At 36.8% G+C, this 23,646-nt stretch overlaps 2 protein-coding genes across 3 annotated transcripts; both read right to left on the minus strand.

The window, feature by feature from the left end:
- Positions 1-509: 509 nt before the first annotated feature.
- LOC105778855 (BTB/POZ domain-containing protein At3g56230) lies at positions 510-1,663 on the minus strand. The gene is made up of 3 exons (XM_012602608.2): positions 1,522-1,663; positions 1,227-1,391; positions 510-1,137 (listed from the first exon to the last, which is right to left on the minus strand). Exons 1-3 carry the CDS (start codon positions 1,660-1,662, stop codon positions 556-558), a joined length of 888 nt encoding a protein of 295 aa, XP_012458062.1. The 5' UTR covers position 1,663; the 3' UTR covers positions 510-555.
- Positions 1,664-21,468: 19,805 nt separating this feature from the next.
- Positions 21,469-22,963, minus strand: LOC105780997 (BTB/POZ domain-containing protein At3g56230). Of its 2 annotated transcripts, none has more exons than XM_012605558.2 (3): positions 22,615-22,963; positions 22,228-22,410; positions 21,469-22,033 (listed from the first exon to the last, which is right to left on the minus strand). In XM_012605558.2, the coding sequence occupies exons 1-3, from the start codon at positions 22,798-22,800 to the stop codon at positions 21,572-21,574; spliced, it is 831 nt and encodes a 276-aa protein (XP_012461012.1). In that variant the 5' UTR covers positions 22,801-22,963; the 3' UTR covers positions 21,469-21,571. The 2 variants fall into 2 exon arrangements, with proteins under 2 accessions (XP_012461012.1, XP_012461013.1); XM_012605559.2 differs by having other exon boundaries at positions 22,228-22,404; positions 22,615-22,951.
- Between the last annotated feature and the right edge of the window lie 683 nt (positions 22,964-23,646).

The raw sequence follows: 23,646 nt of genomic DNA on the forward strand, positions 1-23,646 counted from the left end.
CGCATACACCCACGTTGGTTGCCATACCTTCATAACCATTTATTTAGTAGTGCGGATTCACAAACCGCAAGCTCGCCCAGCTTCTCCGACCATTTCATTATATTAAGTTGACTTTCACATTGTACATAGCAAAGTTGACTCTCAACTTTCCAGATCTAAATGCACTTTGTTCTTCTCCTTGTAGGATAAAAAGACATCGATCCATCAACCACTTTTCCTTGTCAAGCAAATTAATCTCCCATGGAATATTACTCACAAACACAAGACACACTCTCTTTGAGAAAACCACTACTGTAATAACAACATATAATCTATAACAAATTATTTATGCCATTTCATTCTCTTTTAAGCTCAAGCATGTACATTGTGATAAATATATGATTATAATATTCAATCATGTAAATGTGAATTTCATTACATTAGCAAAATATATAAGTCTATGAAATTCATCATTAAACATAAATAAATGAATTTAAAAATGAAAATCATGAATGCATACTTAACAAAATTTATACTAATTAACTTTAAAAACCTAAAAACCTAGTGCAAACCTTATTACATATGAGATGCAAAGGATCCCTGGTTATTCCCCATTTCTTCTTCAACATTACTTGCCTGAAAATCACTGATAGATTTCTCAGAAAACCCTATTTTTTTCTGAAATCCCATTACTCTAGCTGGACTAAACTTTTCATTTTTGGCATTCATAAAGAACTCCCTTGTGATCTGCATGCAAAGTTGAGGGTTCTTCGCTGCCAAAGCTTCATATTTATCCGATAAAACGACAGCTTCCGCGTTGTTAAAAATGAAGTCTAGGGCGATCTCTTTCAACGCCGTGTTTGAACAAGCTTGTGATGTCTCTAAAACATCAAGAACATTGGATGCATTCAACGAATTCAACATGTAACATTGGCAAAACTCTTGTAAATATGGGATCTCGTATTTTTTAGATGCGATGAACAATGTGTGAACGTGTTTTTCCAGTTTCTCCAATGGCAAAATGCCATTGTAAAGAAACTCCAAGAGGGACTCGAGCTCTTCAGAGTTTAGCTCGGGAACTCTAATGGGAACTCTAATGGTATCATCCTTGAAACAGTTCGTTTCCAACATATCTTTGAAGATCTCAGATCTTGTTGCCTACATCAAACATTATGAAACATTAATTAAGGTTATATATATACATACTCATATTTGATATTCATGGTAAAAAAAGAAGAAGGAATTACAAGTACGACTCTGTGTGCTGGAATGGAAGGGCTGCCATCACTAGGCTTGAGCAGTGCATCAGTATGAGTTTCTTCTTTGAGTGCTTCAAAGAGTCCACTTAAGAAACTTACTCTCTTCTCTTTCAAATCATCGATCCATCTTGTTTGATTTGCTTGTGGCTGAGCCTATGAAAATATAATTTCAATTTGTTTGAATAATTGCACACAGATCAAGAAATGTATGAAAAAAATATATATACAAAGTTGAGAGTGAAAAAAGAAAGAAATAAGATTATAAAGAAAAGATCTCACTGACAGAGTTATTGACCCTTGAGCTAATGTTGGGAAAGCAAGAACAGCATACTGAGAATATATCTGAAAAGAAGGTAGAGCAGGTGCTGATAGCCGATGAACTAAATAATGTTCGTAAAAATGGTGGGGTTTTTTCCACTGGCATTTTTAGAGATCGACCCATGCTTAAATTTGCTTTCTTTAGGTAAATATGCTTATATATTTATAAATATCTATCGGCTATTTGAGGTATGTGTGGACTATTTTTCTTTAAAGATAATAGTGATAAATGTTAACTATTAGTGTTATATTTATCATTCTAACTTATAGGATAGAGACCGGATGAAATATAACCTTAAAAATTAAATATCCAAATTGATAATTGTTATATGATGATAATAATTTATATATATTTATATTTTGTTATATCATAACTCTCGGGATTCGATCTGAAAAATCGATCCAAAATCTCTCCTAAAATACAATTTCAAAGATTCTTTTGAAGGGAGGCTTCTTCCTCTCTGATCCTGAATAGGACTGAAGTCAGAAAATTTTTTAAGGGGGCAAATTAAATTGTATATTTTTACGATAGTAAAAATGTAATTTCATCATTTTAATATCTATATTTTTATAATTTTTAAAGGATTAAATCGAATTTTTATCATTTTCAAGGCCACCAAAGTATAATTTTACCTTTACTAATTTAAATTTTATAAACTTTAAAGGGACTTAAATAGAAAATTTTCCATTTTAGGGGGGATTGGAACCTTTGCCAGCCCCCTGGCTACGCCCCTATCCTGAACTAGAACATTTTCCTCTTTTTCTTCAGTACCGTTGATACTGTGTATGTATCAATAATAATCAACCTCAAAAAAAAAAAAAAAACCTCATATACTAAATAACATTCACTCTGACTATTAATTTTGAGCGTAATAAACAAGTAAATCAAGAGATCGTAAATTAAACATTGAAATAAATATGTAATTAAGTTTTACTGCTCTTTGAAATTCTATATTATATGCTTAACACATAAATTAGGAATTAAATTATATCATTTTTTTCATTTTCATATTTAATTTTTTTTATCAAAAGTGATACTTAAAATATATTTTGTACGGGCTCAATTTTACCCAGGCCTTGAACTCAAAACACAAAATAATAAACTAAATTAAAACAAAATCCATGGCCCAAATAAAAACACAACAGAGACCCAAAATGGCAAAACCCTAGCCCAATTCGACACCACGACCAGCAGCCTCAGTGTGCCGTACATCTCCTCGTGCCTTCACAGCGCACTCGACGCCCGAAGCACGACCGATTTTGCACCAAAATGGTCTGGGTTATCCTTCCAACACCCGTTGACCTTGCCCAAAACCTGCAAATATGACAAAATGATAGAAGAAAGCAGGGACAGAAGAACAGTAGAATACAGTAAAAAAGAAAAACAACGTAATCGGCTATAAAAGCCGAACCTAATGTAATTCAGAGGAGGTTTTTTTTTCCCTCTGGAATATTTGTGAACAAGAAAACAGAAATCAAAAGGTTTAGATTTATCCCTTTACACTCCTTTTTAATCTATTTTATTTTATTTTTGTGTTCATTATTTACATGCAAAAACAGAAATGAAAAGAAAAGGGAATAATCGGACAGAAGAAGATCTAAAATCTAAGAAAAGACCCGATTCCAATTCTTTTTCGATTCGCTTTTTATCTTCTTTATTTTCCTTTTTATTTTTTATTTTTTACTTGTTTCAGTACTCTTTTTTAACAAAAAGGGAATTAAAAAAGGAAAAAGGAAAATACCTGACCGCCTCGATTTAATCGGGTGCCGAGTCCCACCTTGGCCGTCATCGGAGTTGGGCAGAAAGGAGGTGTTTCATCCTTCTTTTTTCGGTCCTGCGGTCGAGAAGGCTTAGCCTTCAGGGACGCCGTGGAAGAGAGGCCGAGAGGCCATTCTCATGCGATTCCGGCCATTGACCATGGAGGCGGCGATGAGGGCTTAGGTTTAAGTCACCGAAATGAGGGAGGGGAGGGGATCCTTTTCTTTTTCTTATTTTTGCGGCTGAATGAAGTTAGGTTAAAGGGGGGGTTAAGACTTCAAAACGGCGCCATTTAGCCCCATGACCCGCATGCGATCCGACCCGCTCCAGGGGGATCCGCACGTTTGCATGAAATGGGCTATTTGCGTCTTTGATCCGTCCGCATTTTTATCTATTTCGATTTTGTCCTTTTGCTTATTTATTTACTTTATAAATTCGGCCTGTGAGTTTAGCTCCTGTTTCGATTTGGTCCTTAGACCATAGGCCGCCCTTCGGTTAAAACGCAGCGTATTGAGACTGGGACATATTTCCTCGCGAGTCCCTCATACTTTGAAAGCACTTTATTTCCGTCCCTTACGATCTTACTTTATGTATTTGCAACTTAAAACCCCAAATATTATGTTGAAGTTCAATTTAGTATTTCGCATTTTTTATATATTTCATTTAATATTGCTATGTTTAATGTTATTTATTATTATTCTTTATTCATTACATTTTATATTTCATTCGAACCTTGTTTTATATATATACGTACACATATATACTTACATATTTTTAATTTTTATATATATGTTCATACTTATATACTTTATACTTTATACCTTATATATGTGCACACTTTTTATTTTTGTAAGGATATACACACATTCATATTTTATATTCTTATATAATATTTATACACTTTAAATTTTTTTTTACATTTTCTTATATGTGCGTGTACATATTCTTTTCAAGTTTATATAAATATATATGTGCCTACTTATGTGTATATTATTTGTATTTTATACTTTTTATACATACATATTTTTATTTTAGTAAATACATATACATATACACATATATTTTAATTTATGTTTATATACATATATATCTCTTTGCATTTTCATTCGTGTTCACTATTTATTTCATTTTCATTATTATTTTGAACAAATGTTTTAATTTATTTGTTTATACACATTGTTATTTTATATGATTGTAGGCTTGATTTTTATTTATTATTGTTGTTATTGCTCATATCACTTTATACTTTTGTATTCATTAAGATTTTGCCATGCATAACAACAATGTAATTTGCTTTCACATTTTTACTACGACTTCGTGTTTCTATTTCACTCGATATAACAAAATATGTTTTAAAAAATGGCAATTCGTGTTTAGTTTTGAGAAGATCGTACCCTAACTTACTGGGTTTCGATTTTCACAATAAATCTAAACCTACGAATCTTTTCAAACTCAAGTTTTTAAATGATCTCGGGAATTAAGAGAAGATCGTGTCCTAACTTACTGGGCATGATCCCTTTCCTAAACTCAAGATAATAAAATATCTTTTAAATAAATAAAATTTTGGCATTCATTCGCGTATCGAAAATTCGAGACATCGTGTCCTAACTTACTGGATATGATTCTCTTTTTCGAATAACGTGAAACATGCCTTTTTCCTGAAAATTTTCAATGTTTTAATACAAGGATTATATTTTTAAAATTCTCCAAAGTTCTCAATTTTCGACATTAAGACATTAAGTAATCAACTAGGTACCAATTTTGGGCGTATCGAGGGTGCTAATCCTTCCTCGTACGTAACCGACTCCCGAACCCGTTTTTTTGAATTTCGTGGACCAAATTTGTTGTTTTAATAAAATCAAGCCGTTTATTAAAAATAACCACTTTTAGGTGATCCGATCACACCTTATTAAAAGGTATTGGTGGCGACTCCCGTTTCATTTTTCAAAACCCAAGTCGACCCCATTTTTCAATCAAAAAATGGTGTCAACAGCTTGGCGACTCCGCTGGGGAACAAAAAAATAAGAGAGTCAAGCCATTTGTTGATTACTTTGTCTTTTTGTCAAAGATTGAAAACTTGATACGATCCTTGTGTTGCATTTCATTCGTCTTTATTTCAGTCTTTATCATCTTGTTTATAATTACTGCGTTTAGATGTATATTTCTGCACATTGCATTGCATGACCGTTGGTCACACCTTTTAAGTGGGAGTGAGAAGCTACACCTTCGTGAGGTTTTCACCTCCGCATGGGATAGTGAATCACTTCCGGGATACATCTGTACCTATGTCTTCGTGAGATTTTCATCTCCGCATGGCCATAGGGAATGTATTCCCCTGAACTGAACTCAGTCCGTATGAGCCTATAATGGGTGAGGATTGAGGAATCTGCTGGTTCAGGTACCCTTACTTTAGAACCGAACCACATGTAGTGAGCCATAGGAACCCACCTAGATGGAACTCCGCCAAACCTTAGCTCTTACCCAAATGGATGCTTTATTTATCATCATTTACTCTAGATATTGTTCTATGTTTAATACTGATTTGTTTGTTTGTGATTGCATGGCATTTTCATTCTAAAAGAGGTGTCGATTCACGTTCAGTATCTAGATAGAAAGCTTATCATGGAAAAGGGGTTTCTTGATAAAGTAGAAGATAATGCGGCTGTGCGAATATGGGCTGAGACGACACAACGAGAGAAAGACGATAGTCTTACCACGGGACACATGTCAGAATTGTGGGATTTCGCCCGTATCAGTGTAATCCAGAATGACCTTCGAGAAATGAAAGAAGTCTGGGATCAATGGGATGTCGAGACCAAGCAGCTGTTCTATTGCAACTACGGTGACCTGCCTTATCTGCTCAGTGTCAAAGTGGACAAGTATTTATTTCGAGCCCTTGCTCAATTTTGGAATCCCGCCTATAGTTGTTTCACTTTCGGAAAAGTAGACTTGACGCCTACTGTGGAGGAGTATACGACCTTGCTTCGGTGCCCAAATATTCAAGTCGACAAGGCTTATTTTAGAGCTGCTGGGGCCCTTCCGTTATTAAAGAAACTAATTAACATTACTGGGATGAGTGAGCAGTGGGTTGCTGCCCGAATCCAGCAGAAAGGCGATAGTAAATGCGTTCCTTGGAAAAGTTTGCGAAATTTGGTGCTGGTACATCCTGATGTGAAGAAAAGGGTCGATGTCTTCGCTTTAGGTATCTACGGACTAGTGGTCTTCCCCAAAGCATTAGGACATATAGACGAGGCCGTTTCTGATCTGTTTGAGCGGCTTGGTAAAGGGGTTACTCCCGTTCCGGCAATACTGGCTGAAACTTTCAGATCTTTGAACGCATGCCGGAGAGCTGGAGAGGGAAGGTTCATTGGATATGCCCAGCTCTTACTAGCATGGTTTCATAGCCACTTCTGGAAAGCAGAGAAGATCTCTTATCGGGTATTCTCTGATAGCTACTCTCCTCTAGAAGAATTGGCGACCACGCCAAGGCGAGATGACGTTTCAGAAGAAAAGTGGATGGCGATACTCCAGAATCTCCAAGATGAAGAAGTTGAGTAGAAGGCTCCTTGGTTAATTCCTGATGAGATTTTATACCGGTGTGGAGATTTTGACTGGGTTCCTCTGCTCGAAATATGGGGAGCTATCAGATATGCTCCTCTGCTCGTATCAAGACAGTTTAGATCACGACAATTCATACCAGCAACACAAGGGTTGGCCCATTGTGAATTTTCCTATAAGGAGGACAATTACAAGAAAAGGGTTCGAGAAATGTCTAATGCCTGGAACCAAACTCGCCGAATGAAAATATTAACTGTGGGACCGGTGATGACCCCCGAGTATAGTCAGTGGCGTGATCAAAGGGTCAACGATAATATCCCAGCATCAAATCCAGAAACTGCTCGATCTTTAGAGGAGCACCTACAAATATTGCCCTCAGAGATAGAAATCATCAAACAAGAATTTGAAAAGAGGAGTTTAGAGTTAGGGAAGAAGATAGAGCAACTAGAGGAAGAAAAACTACAGTTAGGGCTGGATGTGGACATTCAAAGACTGGAGACCGACAAATTGAGAAAGGGAAAGAACAAGGCAGAAGAAGATTTAGACAGCCTGAAGACGGACTACAAGAAGCTGCGTAGGTCTATAAGAACTGCTGGCTTGGGTAAAACGCCAGAACAATGGCGACAAGAAATTCAGGAGGAAAAAACGAAAGCTAATCAGTGGGAAAAGAAATTTCAAGATACTCGAGCTCGAGAAGTTACTTTGGGAGAAAGTCTACTAGTCTGCCAAAATGAGAAGACGTAGTTGAAGGTCTGAGTAACAGAACTAGAAAGATCGCTTTACCAGTACCGTAGTCGTAATTTTACGGTTGAATTAAAGGCAAGCTTAGAAAAAATTGAAGGATTAAAAGGACAAGTAGGAGAGCTCGAGGATGCGTTGCAAAATAGTGAACTCCGAATAGAGCTTCTGGAAAAAAGTAATGAGCAGTGGCAAGGGCAATTTCATCGATCTCAAGATCAGATCAGAGAAAGAGATTATATTATTGGCGAAGCGGTGGCTCAAGTACGCGAAGTAGCTGATCATTTGCAGACCCTAGCAGTTCAGGCTGATTTATTAAGTTTGAAGTACGAGTCGGAGTCAGACCGGGGCCGTGAATTAGCTTGGCTTCTTAGAAAGGTTAAGGCTTTGAGTGTGAGAGCAAAGCCATATATGTAAAGAAACTTCTTTTCTAGTAAAGTTTTCTAATGAAGTTGAATTAGAATTAGTGCCTCTTTTTGCATTCTTTTCATGCATTGCATCACATCATATGCATTAATGACCATTAAAGAACCCTAATCGAATAAAATTATTTCAGTTAACCTGGAAAACCGACAAAGTTACGGCACTCGAGCTAAGTCAAAAATTATGGACCAAAGGCTGGAAAAGCTAGAGCGACTTCAAAAGGAAATGCAAGACCAGTTGCAGGCGCAAATGAAGGAGCAGATAGAAAAGATTCAGCATGACATAGAACAAAAGATGCAGGAGTCTCAAAATGATCTGATAACTAAGATGACGCAATTATTAAAGGGAGTAGATAAGGGGAAAGGACCTGTGATTATTAATGAGGAAGAAAACAATAGCGAACCACTTTATCCTCCAGGTTTCACGCCTCACGCCTTGTGAGTTCAAACCGAAATGCATCCACGAAGACCCTCAGTGTCGGTTAGGCCTCAGTAGGTTCAAAGCGATGCTTCAATACCAATGAATTTTCAACCGGAGTGGGCTCTAATCCTGGAGATAGCTCGAATAATATTGCTATCCCAGATCTTGATGAGATGGCTGAAAAGGACAAGGCGAAGGAAGAACTTCTAAAACAACTTGAGGAGAAATGGAAATGGATAGAAGAGAAGTTTAGGGCAATAGAAAGCATTAAAAGCTATCATGGGATAGACGCAAAAGACCTGAGCTTGGTTCCGGACTTGGTGCTACCTTACAAATTTAAAATGCCGGAATTTGAGAAATATAATGGGACCAGTTGCCCAGGAGCCCATATTACTATGTTCTGCAGAAGAATGACGGGGTATATTAATAATAATCAATTATTAATACATTACTTTCAGGAAAGTCTTACAGGAGCGGTGTCAAAGTGGTATAATCAGCTGAGCAGAACAAAAATTGCTACTTGGAAGGATTTGGCACAGGCTTTCATGAGACAATACGATCATGTCTCAGAAATGATGCCTGACAGGATAACTCTGCAGAATTTAGAAAAAAAATCGAACGAAAATTTTAGACAGTACGCGCAGAGGTGGAGAGAGGTGGCGGTTCAGGTACAACCACCGCTTTTAGAAAAAGAGATGACGACGCTTTTTATTAATACATTGAAGGCCCCATTCATTACTCACATGTTGGGAAGCGCTTCAAAGAATTTCTCGGATATAATCATGAATGGTGAAATGATTGAGCATGCTATTAAAAGTGGAAGAATAGATGGAGGGGAGAATAATAGAAGGACAGCCCCGAGGAAAAGAGAAAATGAAGTGAATAATGTGAATGCCTACGGTAGGTCAATTACTGTGAATCAACCAAAGAAAGCGGTTGCTAATCAACCGGGATTGTCAAGACAAGAGTCGAGAGCTAGGCAAACTACTGAAAAGCCCCAATTCACGCCAATCCCAATGTCATACAAGGAATTGTATCAGACTTTATTCAATGCACATGTTGTTGCCCCTCGTTACTTGAGTCTTCTACAACCCCCGTATCCAAAATAGTATGACACGAATGCACAATGTGATTATCACGTAGGAATTTCAGGGCACTCAATAGAAAATTGTACAGCTTTCAAGAAGGTAGTGGAATGACTTATCAAATTAGGGGTTGTTAAACTTGACGACTCACCTAACGCAGAAAATTCGTTACCTAATCACGCTGATAAGGGGGTGAATATGGTGAGCGAAGGTACGAGAGGAGAAGTCAAGTCGACATTCTTGAAGTAAAACTCCGTTGAAGCAGTCCGGAAAGAGATGGCAAAGAGAGGGTTAGTTATTTCAAATTTTGAGGAAAGGTACAGTGGGAAATTATTGTGAATTCCACCATAAAGCAGGCACGAAATCCAAGAATGTGAAGGATTTGGGCTTTGGTTCAAAGCATGATGGATAACAAGGAGATGACGTTTTATGAAGAGGCGGAAGAAAGAGGAGCATATCTGTGACAGTCGAGAACAGAACTCGAAAATAAATCATCCTGTGGTCGTTATCTCACGCCCTAAGGGTAATGAAACTAGGGCTCAGGAAACACCGAAAGTTGTAATTCAAAAACCATCAAATTTCTTGTATAAGATGCAAAATGGTGCCGTGGAATTATGGGTGCAATGTGACCATCTTGGGAAAGGAAGCGGAAGAAAGCCAGGAAATAGGTTCTTACACACGCAATAGGAAACGATATGACACTCAAGCAGAGTCGTCCAGGGAAGAGAATTGGAAGAAGGAATAGAGGAAAGGAAAAGTAGCAGGAGTTGAGCCATTGGTTAATGAACCAATAAAAAAAGAAGAGGCAAAAGAGTTTTTGAAGTTTCTAAAGCACAGTGAATACAGTGTTGTGGAGCAACTGCACAAACAGCCAGCCCGTATTTCTATATTAGCTTTACTTCTGAGCTCAGAAATACATCGGAATGCGCTTTTGAAGGTACTAAACGAAACATATGTGGCCGACAATATATCGGTAAACAAGCTAGATCGGTTGATCAACAACATAGGCGCTGACAATTTTATCTTCTTCAATGATGACGAAATACCATCCGGAGGAAGGGGTTCTACTAAAGCCCTGCACGTTGCTGTCCGATGCAAAGGATACACACTCCCGGGAGCCCTGGTTGATAATGGATCTGCACTGAATGTATTGCCTCTATCCACTCTTGGTCGATTACCGGTGGACAGTTCGCACATGAAAGCATGCCAGAGTATAGTAAGGGCATTTGATGGAACAGAAAAGAAGGTTATGGGGAGAATTGAGGTACCGTTAAGGATTGGCCCAATCACTTATGATGTGGACTTCTTGGTAATGGATATTAGGCCTTCCTACAACTGTTTATTGGGAAGACCGTGGATACACTCATCGGGGGCAGTACCTTCATCATTACATCAGAAGGTGAAGTTGGTATCGGAGGGTCGGTTGGTAACAATAGATGCAGAGGAAGATATTATCGCAATGATGACCAGTGATGCACCTTATGTGGACATCAACGATGATGCACTGGAATGTTCTTTTCGGTTGTTAGAATTTGTGAACGTGATGTTTATTGCGGAGGGAAGCAGAATTCCAATATCGAAAATATCCAGGACCACCGAAATGGGGTTACGATTGATGGTAGGAAGAGGAGCCGCACCAGGGAAAGGACTGGGAAAATATCTTCAGGGAAGGATTGAAGCTCCAATGTTGAAGGAAAAGTTCGATGGTTTTGGCTTAGGATACAAGCCAGACATGAAGCAGAAAAAGAAAGAAATAGAGAAGAGGCAAAAGAAAAGAAGGGCACGTTTGAGCGGACATGAAGCTAAGTGGGAGCCTTTAACCTTTCCCCACATATCTACATCCTTTGTGTCGGGAGGATTTATTCATTCTGAGTGCGGAGTGTCCGGTAGCAAAGGCATTGAAGGAATGTTGGAAAATATTCATATCAACACTATGGAAGCAGCGGAAAAAAGGGCCTTGTTGGAGATCCGCCCTTATGAGCCGGGGAGCGAGCTAAACAATTGGACTGCTGAAGAAATCCCTGTAGTCTTTAGGGCTTATTCAGAGTAATGCTCAAAACATTCCTGTTGTTTTGGCCTAGGAACGATATGAAATCTTTTGTGAAATAGGCTTTGAGCCTAAATATCATCATTTTAATGAAATACATATCTACATTCATCTCGATCAGTCACTTTTTTCCTTTACATATAAATAAATATTTTCTATTTGATTAATTGTCTTATAAATAATTCTTTCATTTGTAACTCTTTTGCACAAATATTCATTCATAAATTTATGTATTCTTGGTATATTCTTTGGTATGCCTTCATAGGTCTTCAGATATCAACGACATGAGTGATGCTGCTTCAAACACGGAGCCTATTTTTGAGCAAGAAATGTGTTTGGAGAGATCTCACGACTTTGAAAATGACGAAGATTATGGTGTGTCTTCGGACTTGCTAAGAATGGTGCAAGAAGAGGATAAACAGATCCTACCTCATAGGGAATTATTAGAAATCGTGAGCCTAGAGGATGGAAAAGAGGTGAAAATTGGTACTGAAATCACTGCAAAGACAAAACAAGACCTCATTAGTTTGCTCCGAAAGTTCAAAGATGTTTTCGCGTGGTCGTACCAAGATATGCCCGGGCTAAGCACTAACATTGTGGTGCATCATCTGCCCATAAAAGAGGATTTTAAACCCGTTCAGCAGAAGCTCAGGAGAATAAGACCTGATATTATGTTGAAAATAAAAGAAGAAGTAAAAAGACAATTCGACACCGGATTCTTACAATAGGTCAAGTATTCGGATTGGGTAGCAAACATCGTCACTGTTCCTAAAAAAGATGGAAAGGTACGAATGTGTGTGGATTATAGGGATTTGAACAAGGCGAGTCCAAAAGATAATTTTCCACTGCCTCACATTGATACCTTGGTAAATAACACGGCGGGCTATTCATTGTTTTCTTTCATGGATGGCTTCTCTGGGTACAATCAAATAAAGATGCATCCTGAAGACATGGGGAAAACCATATTCATTACCTTATGGGGAACATTTTGTTACAAGGTAAAGCCCTTCGGATTGAAAAATGCGGGAGCAACATATCAAAGAGCTATGGTGACTTTGTTTCACGACATGATGCACAAGGAGATCGAAGTCTATGTGGATGATATGATTGCGAAGTCTAGAACGGAAGAAGAGCATGTTCAAGTCTTGAAAAAGTTATTTTGAGGTTGAGAGAATTTCACTCAAGCTTAACTTGACAAAATGCACATTTGGAGCGGATCGGGGAAGTTATTAGGCTTCATAGTTAGCAAAAAGGGATTGAGGTTGACCGGACAAAGTAAAAGCAATCGAGATTTACCTCCCCGCGCGACGCAGAAGGAAGTTCGAGGTTTCTAGGAGATTGAATTACATTGCTCGATTCATCTCACAACCGACGGAGAAATGTGATCCGTATTCCGTCTCTTAAAGAAGCATAATCCGGTGAATGGGATGAAGAATGCGAGAGCTTTCGATAAGATAAAGCGAGACTTAGTTAATACTCCGGTCTTATCGCCACCAAGTCCGAGATAGGCCATTGATATTATATCTAACGGTGTTGGAGAATTCCATGGGATGCGATTAGGCCAACATGATGAGACGGAAAGAAAGAAAAGGCAATATACTACCAAAGAAGAAATTTCTTGATTGCGAAATGAGATACTCATCAATTGAGAAGTTGTGTTGCGCTTTAATCTGGGCAACCCGAAGACTAAGGCAGTATATGTTGTATCATACGACTTGGCTGATTTCAAAGTTGGATCCTTTAAAGTATATGATGGAATCTACTGCTTTAAACGGAAGAATGGCTAGATGGCAGATCCTGCTCTCGGAATTTGACATAGTATATGTAAGTCAGAAGGCCATAAAGGGAAGTGCGATAGCTGACTTCTTAGCTAGTAGAGCCTTGGAAGACTATGAGTCTTTGAACTTCGATTTTCCAAATGAGGACTTGAAGTATGTGGCGAACACTGAAGAGAAGCCTCGAATGGGTAGCGTATGGAGGTTAAATTTTGATGGAGCTTCGAATGCTACGGGTAATGGAATTGGGGCAATCTTGGTATCCCCAAATGGAGATCATTATCCTGTTGCTAGCAAGTTGGACTTCGATTGTACTAATAATATGGCAGAATATGAAGCATGTATTATGGGCATTCGTGCAGCCATTGAACGAAACATCAAAGTGCTAAGAGTATATGGGGATTCGCATTGGTGATATACCAACTAAAAGGGAATGGGAAACTAGGGACCCTAAGCTAATTGATTATAGAAAACTAGTTCTCGAATTGGTGGTGAGTTTGATGATATCACCTTACATTATCTCCCGAGAGGAAAACCGGATGGTCGACGATTAGCTACTCTAGCTTCGATGATTCGGTGAATAGACTCGAGGCAATGAGGCCTATTCAGATGAGTATCTATGAGACCCACTCATTCTTTGCAATATTGAAGAGGAGGAAAAGATGATTGTCCTTGGTATCGAATATCCTACGATGCGTGAAGGATCGGAGTACCCCAATCAAGCGAGAGAATGACAAAAGAACTCGAGAAGAATAGCCATCGAATATGTCCTAGATGGGAAGTGTTATACAAAGAAGGAAGGATCAAGTATTGTTAAGATGTGTGGATGCCGTGGAAGCCAAGAAAATATTGGAGAAAGTACATGAGGGTATTTGTGGGACGCACGCCAATGGTTTTATGATGGCCAGACAAATCATGAGATTTGGGTACTATTGGCCCACCCTGGAAGGAGATTGCATAGATTACGCCAAGAAATGCCACAAATGCCAAATTTACGGAGACAAAATACATGCGCCTCCTTCACCTCTTCACGTCATGACCTCTCTTTGGCCGTTTTCCATGTGGGGTATGGATGTCATTAGGCCAATATCACCAAAGGCTTCTAATGGGCATCGCTTCATCTTTGTGGTCATTGATTACTTTACCAAGTGGGTAGAGGCTGCTTCATACGCAAATGTCACAAAGTCAGCAGTTAGCAAATTCTTGAAGAAGGAGATTATTTGTCGATATGGAATGCCTGAGAAAATTATATCCGACAATGCGTTAAATTTGAATAATAGCACAACAGCTGAGGTTTGCAGCCAATTTAAAATCAAACATCATAACTCATCGCCGTATCGTCCAAAAATGAATGGTGTAGTGGAGGCGGCTAATAAGAACATCAAAAGGATCGTGGGGAAAATGACTGAAACTTACAAGGATTGGCATGAGAAGTTATCATTTGCTCTCCTTGCCTATCGAACATCTGTTAGAACTTCTACCGGAGCAACACCTTTTTCTCTGGTATATGGAATGGAGGCGGTATTACCCATTGAAGTTGAAATCCCCTCTCTACGGGTACTATCTGAACTACATTTAGACGAAGCCGATTGGGTCCAATCTCGGTACGATCAGTTGAACCTAATAGAGGAAAAGAGGCTTAGAGCTATTCGTCATGGGCAAATGTACCAGAAACGAATGATGCGAGCCTATAATAAAAAGGTCCGCCCCAGAGAGTTTCGTGAAGGAGACTTGGTGCTAAAAAAGATTCTCCCCATGCAAAAGGATTCGAGAGGAAAATGGATGCCAAATTGGGAAGGCCCCTATGTTGTAAAGAAGACCTTTTCCGGTGGGGCTTTAATCCTATGTGAGATGGATGGCAAAAGTTTGCCAAACCCTGTAAACGCAGACTCCGTCAAGAAATATTTCACTTGAAAGAAAAGAGAACCAAAGTGAAAACCCGCAAAAGGGCGCTTTGCTTCTCAAAAAAAAAAACTTTGGAGAGGCCAAGGTGAAAACCCGCAAAAGGCACTTTGAGACCAAATAGGGCTTAAGTCGAAAACCCGGAAAGGGTGGCTCAAGTATTGATCGAGTTGGGGCATAAGGTGATGTGAGCAGATCAAATTCTGATCAGGGGCATGTGAAGATCTTGCTTTACCCGAACCAACAAGAAATGATATGCGACGTCTTGGAGCATTGACAGAGTATTGCAGATCTCCTAAACACATGCTAAACTCAAAATGGTCTTCAGAAAGTTTGTACAGAGAAATTCAAGCTGCGATAACTGGGGCACCTAGTTCTTATTCTATTTATATATGTATTCTTGAAAATACATTTTTTCTTTCTTTCTTTTGTTTCTTCTTTTCGCTAAGATACATTCTCGATCCACTTCTTTGTTATCCTTCCATCACTATCTTCGATGTTTTATTTCTTTTGGGTTATGATCGAACCGACTTTATTTTTGTCCATTGTTATGATCTTTTGCAAACATGTTGCATTGGAATAATGATTAATGGACTAATAAAACTTTCACGAAAGAAGTTTTGTATATTACTCTGAAAAGTTTCTAAATAATATAGGAACCCGAGACAAGACAATTGTTTAGAACACCAAATTTAGGAATTGAAAATTTGAGAAGGAAGAGTCTAAATTTAGACTTTCTCCTTGGATTATGTTGTCAAGCGCATTGATTGAACAAAATGACAGGATGTAGCGTTAACAAAAGCTTGAATAAACAAGTAAGCAATGATCACCGAGCAATAGGAAGAAGTTTCCTTGGAGAAGGAATTTTTATGAGCATTTGGTGCGACATCATTAGAATGGTATAAAGGACCAAAAATTTTCTCACATCATGTATCCTCAAATAGTGAAGGAGAAGATTGAGGAAAAGCCGCATATTTTACCCTTAGATTACGGTGAGAAAGTGATGGTATAAATTCGCATCCCGGTGGATATAACTTTGAAGTTCACGATTAGGGGCAACTGGCTAAATGTTTCTTGAAACGCCAGTCGAGAAGGAATGTGTTATAATACTTCGATGACAAAGCCTTAATAAACTTCGAGTAATGATAACCTAAGCGAGATCATTCACGAAAAATAAAATTCTGCATTCATGCGAACACCATTCACACATGTCTAGTTAGGAGCATTTGATTCGTTTTGATCATGTCATCCTAATCATTAGGCATAATTAGGTTCATTATACAGGTCGTGTTCCCCGGGGAATAGATAGAAGAATTTCAGATCTTATCTCCCCGAGGTTCTGATGGAGCGATTGAAGCGAGATCTTATCTCCACGAGATTACAATGAGCGAGATCCAAGACACTATCTTATCTCCCCGAAGTTACAAAGTGAGCGGCTTAAAATTTAGGATCTTATCTCTCTGAGGTTACAGTAGAGTAGATCGCATCTGGTCTTATCTCCCTGAGGTTACAGTGGAGTAGACCGAAGAAATTCAGGTCTTATCTCTCTAAGATTACAGCGGAGCAGATTGAAGATAATAATCCTATCTCCCTGAAATTACAGTGGAGCGGATTAAAATAAAGGATCTTATCTCTCTGAAGTTACAGTAGAGTAGATCACATCAGATTGAAGCCGATAATCCTATCTCCCTGAAGTTACAGTGGAGCGGATTAAAATTTAGGATCTTATCTCCCTGAGATTATAGCGGAGCAGATGGAAGACACTATCCTATCCCCTTGAGATTTCAGTAGAATAGATTAAAATAAAGGATCTTATCTCTCTGAAGTTACAGTAGAGTAGATCGTGTCAGATATTCTTTCCCTAATCAATAGTGGAGCAGATCGAAGGTGGCGGATTTTACCTCCCTGTGGTTACAGTGGAATACATTGAAGCCATTGATTCTACCTCCCTGATGTGGCGGAGTGGGCCGAAGCGGCAAAGCCTATACCTCTGAAGTTGCGGCAAAGAAGATTGAAGCTACAAGTTAGAACTCTCTGCAGTGTGGTGCAGTGGATTGAAGCAACAAGACGCAATGGACTGGAACGAAGTTATTTGAAGAAAAGAAGCACCGAAGGAAGTCAGGACTCAATGAGACCGGGGAAAATTGCCTTTTGAAGTCTTTGCTCGTTTTGCGTTACGACAACAAGCAAAGAGGGCACTATCGGCTCAATTTTACCTGTGCCTTGAACTCAAAACACAAAATAATAAACTAAATTAAAACAAAATCCATGGCCCAAATAAAAACACAACAGAGACCCAAAATGGCAAAACCCTAGCCCAATTCGACACCACGACCAGCAGCCTTAGTGTGACGTACATCTCCTCGTGCCTTCACAGCGCACTCGACGCCCGAAGCACGACCGATTTTGCACCAAAATGGTCTGGGTTATCCTTCCAACACCCGTTGACCTTGCCCAAAACCTGCAAATATGACAAAATGATAGAAGAAAGCAGGGACAGAAGAACAGTAGAATACAGTAAAAAAGAAAAACAACGTAATCGGCTATAAAAGCCGAACCTAATGTAATTCAGAGGAGGTTTTTTTTCCCTCTGGAATATTTGTGAACAAGAAAACAGAAATCAAAAGGTTTAGATTTATCCCTTTACACTCCTTTTTAATCTATTTTATTTTATTTTGTGTTTATTATTTACATGCAAAAAAGTAAACGAAAAGAAAAGGGAATAATCGGACGAAGAAGATCTAAAATCTAAGAAAAGACCCGATTCCAATTCTTTTTCGATTCGCTTTTATCTTCTTTATTTTCCTTTTATTTTTATTTTTACTTGTTTGATACTCTTTTTAACAAAAAGGGAATTAAAAAAGGAAAAAGGAAAATACCTGACCGCCTCGACGAACTGGTGCTGGAGTCCCACCTTGGTCGTCACCGGAGTTGGGCAGAAAGGAGGTGTTTCATCCTTCTTTTTTCGGTCCTGCGGTCGAGAAGGCTTAGCCTTCAGGGACGCCGTGGAAGAGAGGCCGAGAGGCCATTCTCATGCGATTCCGGCCATTGACCATGGAGGCGGCGATGAGGGCTTAGGTTTAAGTCACCGAAATGAGGGAGGGGAGGGGATCCTTTTCTTTTTCTTATTTTTGCGGCTGAATGAAGTTAGGTTAAAGGGGGGGTTAAGACTTCAAAACGGCGCCATTTAGCCCCATGACCCGCATGCGATCCGACCCGCTCCAGGGGGATCTGCGCGTTTGCATGAAATGGGCTATTTGCGTCTTTGATCCATCCGCATTTTTATCTATTTCGATTTTGTCCTTTTGCTTATTTATTTACTTTATAAATTCGGCCCGTGAGTTTAGCTCCTGTTTCGATTTGGTCCTTAGACCATAGGCCGCCCTTCGGTTAAAACGCAGCGTATTGAGACTGGGACATATTTCCTCGCGAGTCCCTCATACTTTGAAAGCACTTTATTTCCGTCCCTTACGATCTTACTTTATGTATTTGCAACTTAAAACCCCAAATATTATGTTGAAGTTCAATTTAGTATTTCGCATTTTTTATATATTTCATTTAATATTGCTATGTTTAATGTTATTTATTATTATTCTTTATTCTGTTACATTTTATATTTCATTCTAGAACCTTATTTTATATATATACGTACACATATATACTTACATATTTTTAATTTTTATATATATGTTCATACTTATATACTTTATACTTTATACCTTATATATGTGCACACTTTTTATTTTTGTAAGGATATACACATTCATATTTTATATTCTTATATAATATTTATACACTTTAAATTTTTTTTACATTTTCTTATATGTGCGTGTACATATTCTTTTCAAGTTTATATAAATATATATGTGCCTACTTATGTGTATATTATTTGTATTTTATACTTTTTATACATACATATTTTTATTTTAGTAAATACATATACATATACACATATATTTTAATTTATGTTTATATACATATATATCTCTTTGCATTTTCATTCGTGTTCACTATTTATTTCATTTTCATTATTATTTTGAACAAATGTTTTAATTTATTTGTTTATATACATTGTTATTTTATATGATTGTAGGCTTGATTTTTATTTATTATTGTTGTTATTGCTCATATCACTTTATACTTTTGTATTCATTAAGATTTTGCCATGCATAACAACAATGTAATTTGCTTTCACATTTTTACTACGACTTCGTGTTTCTATTTCACTCGATATAACAAAATATGTTTTAAAAAATGGCAATTCGTGTTTAGTTTTGAGAAGATCGTACCCTAACTTACTGGGTTTCGATTTTCACAATAAATCTAAACCTACGAATCTTTTCAAACTCAAGTTTTTAAATGATCTCGGGAATTAAGAGAAGATCGTGTCCTAACTTACTGGGCATGATCCCTTTCCTAAACTCGAGATAATAAAATATCTTTTAAATAAATAAAATTTTGGCATTCATTCGCGTATCGGAAATTCGAGACATCGTGTCCTAACTTACTAGATATGATTCTCTTTCTCGAATAACGTGAAACATGCCCTTTTCCTGAAAATTTTCAATGTTTTAATACAAGGATTGTATTTTTAAAATTCTCCAAAGTTCTCAATTTTCGACATTAAGACATTAAGTAATCAACTAGGTACCAATTTTGGGCGTATCGAGGGTGCTAATCCTTCCTCGTACGTAACCGACTCCCGAACCCCTTTTTTTGAATTTCGTGGACCAAATTTGTTGTTTTAATAAAATCAAGCCGTTTATTAAAAATAACCACTTTTAGGTGATCCAATCACACCTCATTAAAAAGTATTGGTGGCGACTCCCGTTTCATTTTTCAAAACCCAAGTCGACCCCGTTTTTCAATCAAAAAATGGTGTCAACATATTTTTTTCCTCAAGTTAGTACTTGTATTAATCAAACTGCTAGCATTTTACACCAAAATATTATATCCTTTAAAAAAATTCAATTAATAACAATTTGTCACGTCCTATAAACTTAAGAAATATTTTAATTCTTTTATTTTCATTTCTTTTCTTTTACATTATTTTCTCTTTATTTTTTCTTTCTTCTTCCTTTATTCAAATTTTGCCCTCCCGAGAACGCTAGTTATTAATTTTGTTTTTGAACTCCACCATGTACTTGCTCAACCTAACAAAATTGAAAAAATTATTGTATCAATCAAAACCAATATTTTCAGAACTAGATCAAATTGACTGGTTGAAACGGGAGCCAAGTTGGTGATTGGTTCAGAGATTGGGGTTGAACCAATATAGATTGGTAGAACATATTTTTTTTAATTTTATAAATTTATAATAATTTATTTGATCAAACCGGACGAACTAATTAAACCAAAAATTGGTGGCTTGGTTGGTTTAGCCATTTGTCCACTTATGAAGAAATATATATATATGTAAAAAATATATATATAATTTTTTGCCACATGCCAAATTTTTATTGGTTAATTTTTTAAATAAATATAATTACTTAATTAACCATTAAACTAAGAGATGTGACCATTTGGAAAAAAAAAAACCTAACAGAGGTACCAAACTTAATCTTTGTTTTGTTGTGGTGACATTGGTTTTAATCTTTCTTTTATTTCTAGATTTGGTTTTAAATTCTACTCATGTTTTAGTGTATATAAATGAGATTTGTCTTAATAAGGGTGCTGTAAATCTATTGGGAATCGTTTTGGATGAATTTATTGTGATAGAGCACAATGATGATATTTGTAAAATTAGAATCTTGAGATGGTAATAAGGAGGAGGCAATTTTTAACGATTTAATTAATGTGATACATCTCTGTTTTGTTTTTAATTTTCTAGTACTCAGTATATCATCTCCTCTTTTAAAATTATTGAATACAATATATTGTTTCTTATTTATTATTTATACTGTAAACCACAATCTAATTTATATTCTTATTATTAATATTAATGATAATATTTTTTAAAAGAATGTATCCTTAGGAATGGAGTCCAACTTTTTATTTGGCTAGACCTAATAATTAACATTTTGCCAACTCAAGCAAGCTACGTAATGCACTTTTCTTTAAACATTAAAGAAAGAAGAAAAGAATTGTGATAAATCTGTTGGTATGATAGCAAAATTATTAATCGTTTCAAGTATAGTCTGGATTCAAATCGTATTGATTGGATGTTGTCCTCGTTTCATAATTAAAAACATGCATAAATGAGAAATTAAAAATGGAAAATGGATTTTATTGCTTTCCATATCTGTGCATAATTGCATGTAAACACGTATTCTATACATTAATTCCACCATTTATATATTTAATTTTCTTCAAACTCCATTAATTCTTTTGGTTTTGGCATCCATTAAAAAAGCCCTGGTAATCTGCAGACCAAGATGGGGATTCTTGGGAGCAAAGACTTCATACTTAGGGGAGAAAACAATATCCTCCATGTTCCTAATGATGAAGTTCAAGGCAATTTCCTTTAATGCTTTGTTGGAACAAACATCCGAGATCTCTAATATCTCAAGAACATTGGAGGCATTCAATGAACTTAACATGTATCTTTCGCAGAAATCTTGCAAGTAGGGGATCTCGTACTTGTCGGCTGCCAGGAACAACGAATACACATGCTTCTCCAGCTTGTCCCAACCCAGGTTTCCACTGTAAAGGAACTCCAGCAGTGATTCCAGTTCTTCTGTGTTCAACTCAGATAGTGTAATTGTATCACTTGGTGGAGCTTTGCACCCATCTGAGTCTAGCATGTTCCTGAATATCTCTGATCTTGCTGCCTATATTTCACATGATACTACTTGTTAATTTTTAGTTTACACAAAACTTAAACAACCCTAACTAATATATATATATATACATGTATGATTATAAATAAAATGTTAAAAAGAGTATAGGGACTAACAGTGTATTTAAACGTAATATAAAATAAAAAGCAATAATAAATGATAATAATGGAGAGGGAATTACATACAAGTAAAGCCCCGTGAGCTGGTATGGAAGGACCATCGTTGCCCGGTTTGAGCTGAATATCAGTGTGAATTTGATCTCTAAAAGCCACAATAAGTCCACTCAAGAAGCTTATTTTCTTGTTCAGATCTTCTTCTATCTCCTTCATGCTTGTCATCCATTTGCTCAGATTTCCAAGTGGCTGTTGCTATCATCCAAATAAAAGAACACATACATTTTTTTTATTATATATTTTTCAAAATTAGTCATTCAAATATATATATATATATATATATATATATATCAGATAATAATATATGGCCTTTGAATTGTTATCTAATTTAGCTTATTAATCAAGAATGAAATTGAAGAACAATAAAGGAAAAAGAAAATGAAAGAAGAGGTTGCTTGCCTTACAAGAATTGGGTGAAGAAGATGGAGCAGGAGTGGCTTTATCAGTAGATTTGCAGTGATGATCAATTTCAAGCTTGTTCATCAAAGTGATTACATTTCTTGCACCTTCATAGCAAGTCCCACATATTGTATTCCTCGGAGGTCTTAAGATAAACGGCATTGAACTACAAATTGAACAATCCATTTTTTTTTTCCTTTTTCTGAAGAACAACAAAGCTGCAGAAGAAGATAGAAGAGGGCAAAGATTGAAGAGATTTTGAAGAAGAAGATGATGATGATGATGAAATTCCTTAACTTCAACTTTAAAATTAAAAAAAAAAATTGTTGAATGATAATGATAGAAGTTTGTTATACCATATTTTATTGATGTGGATTAATAAGATACAGCAACTAACATATGATCGGGGCTTACCATATATATATTTTTCTATTTTATCTTATTTTAAGTCAAATGACAAACCCACCCTTCCACGACCACAAGGTTAATGATTACAACCAAATGCAGAACTGGTTAGCTATGTTTCAATAATTCTGTATATCATATTATATTTGATGTTATTAATCTAAATATTTTATAAAAATGATAAATTTTCAACCATTTCTCAATTTTCAATTAATAACAGATGAAGTCGATAATATAAAGAAATTAGGGTGACATCAAGTTAAGAGTTAGACACTCAATCTCATATGTCAGTTCTAAATGCAGGCTAAAGATTCTATTAGAATATAGAAAAAGAAGATGATGGAAGCTAGGGGTAGAAGAGTCAAAAGGGGGTGATTGATATTATAATGCAAGAAAGAAAGGGAAGAAGGTAGAAGTGAGTTGTTGTTGTCAATCAAAGAATGGATGTGAAGCTGGTTGGAAATGTGTTTGGAGTGAGTTTCAAAGGAAGCCCTTCAAATGGCATCAACATTTGGGTTGTTTTTTAAAAATAAAAATAAAAAGAATGTTAGGAAGAAGAAAATGACTTTCCAACTCCACAACAGCAAGGAAGTGTTAGGCTATCAATCTTAACCAGTATATATTATT

The sequence above is a fragment of the Gossypium raimondii genome, chromosome 4 (genome assembly GCF_025698545.1).
Source record: "Gossypium raimondii isolate GPD5lz chromosome 4, ASM2569854v1, whole genome shotgun sequence".
NCBI lineage: Eukaryota > Viridiplantae > Streptophyta > Magnoliopsida > Malvales > Malvaceae > Gossypium > Gossypium raimondii.

What these genes read in the sequence shown, in the direction of transcription:
- LOC105780997 (XM_012605558.2), bottom strand. Translation starts at nt 22,800, where the DNA reads ATGGATTGTTCAATTTGTAGTTCAATGCCGTTTATCTTAAGACCTCCG. An exon ending in CTTCACCCAATTCTTGTAAG is followed by an intron (nt 22,411 to 22,614) that starts GCAAGCAACCTC and finishes TTTGGATGATAG; the next exon opens with CAACAGCCACTTGGAAATCT. An exon ending in CAGCTCACGGGGCTTTACTT is followed by an intron (nt 22,034 to 22,227) that starts GTATGTAATTCC and finishes TGTGAAATATAG; the next exon opens with GCAGCAAGATCAGAGATATT.
- LOC105778855 (XM_012602608.2), bottom strand. Translation starts at nt 1,662, where the DNA reads ATGCCAGTGGAAAAAACCCCACCATTTTTACGAACATTATTTAGTTCA. An exon ending in GCTCAAGGGTCAATAACTCT is followed by an intron (nt 1,392 to 1,521) that starts GTCAGTGAGATC and finishes ATATTTTCATAG; the next exon opens with GCTCAGCCACAAGCAAATCA. An exon ending in CAGCACACAGAGTCGTACTT is followed by an intron (nt 1,138 to 1,226) that starts GTAATTCCTTCT and finishes TGTTTGATGTAG; the next exon opens with GCAACAAGATCTGAGATCTT.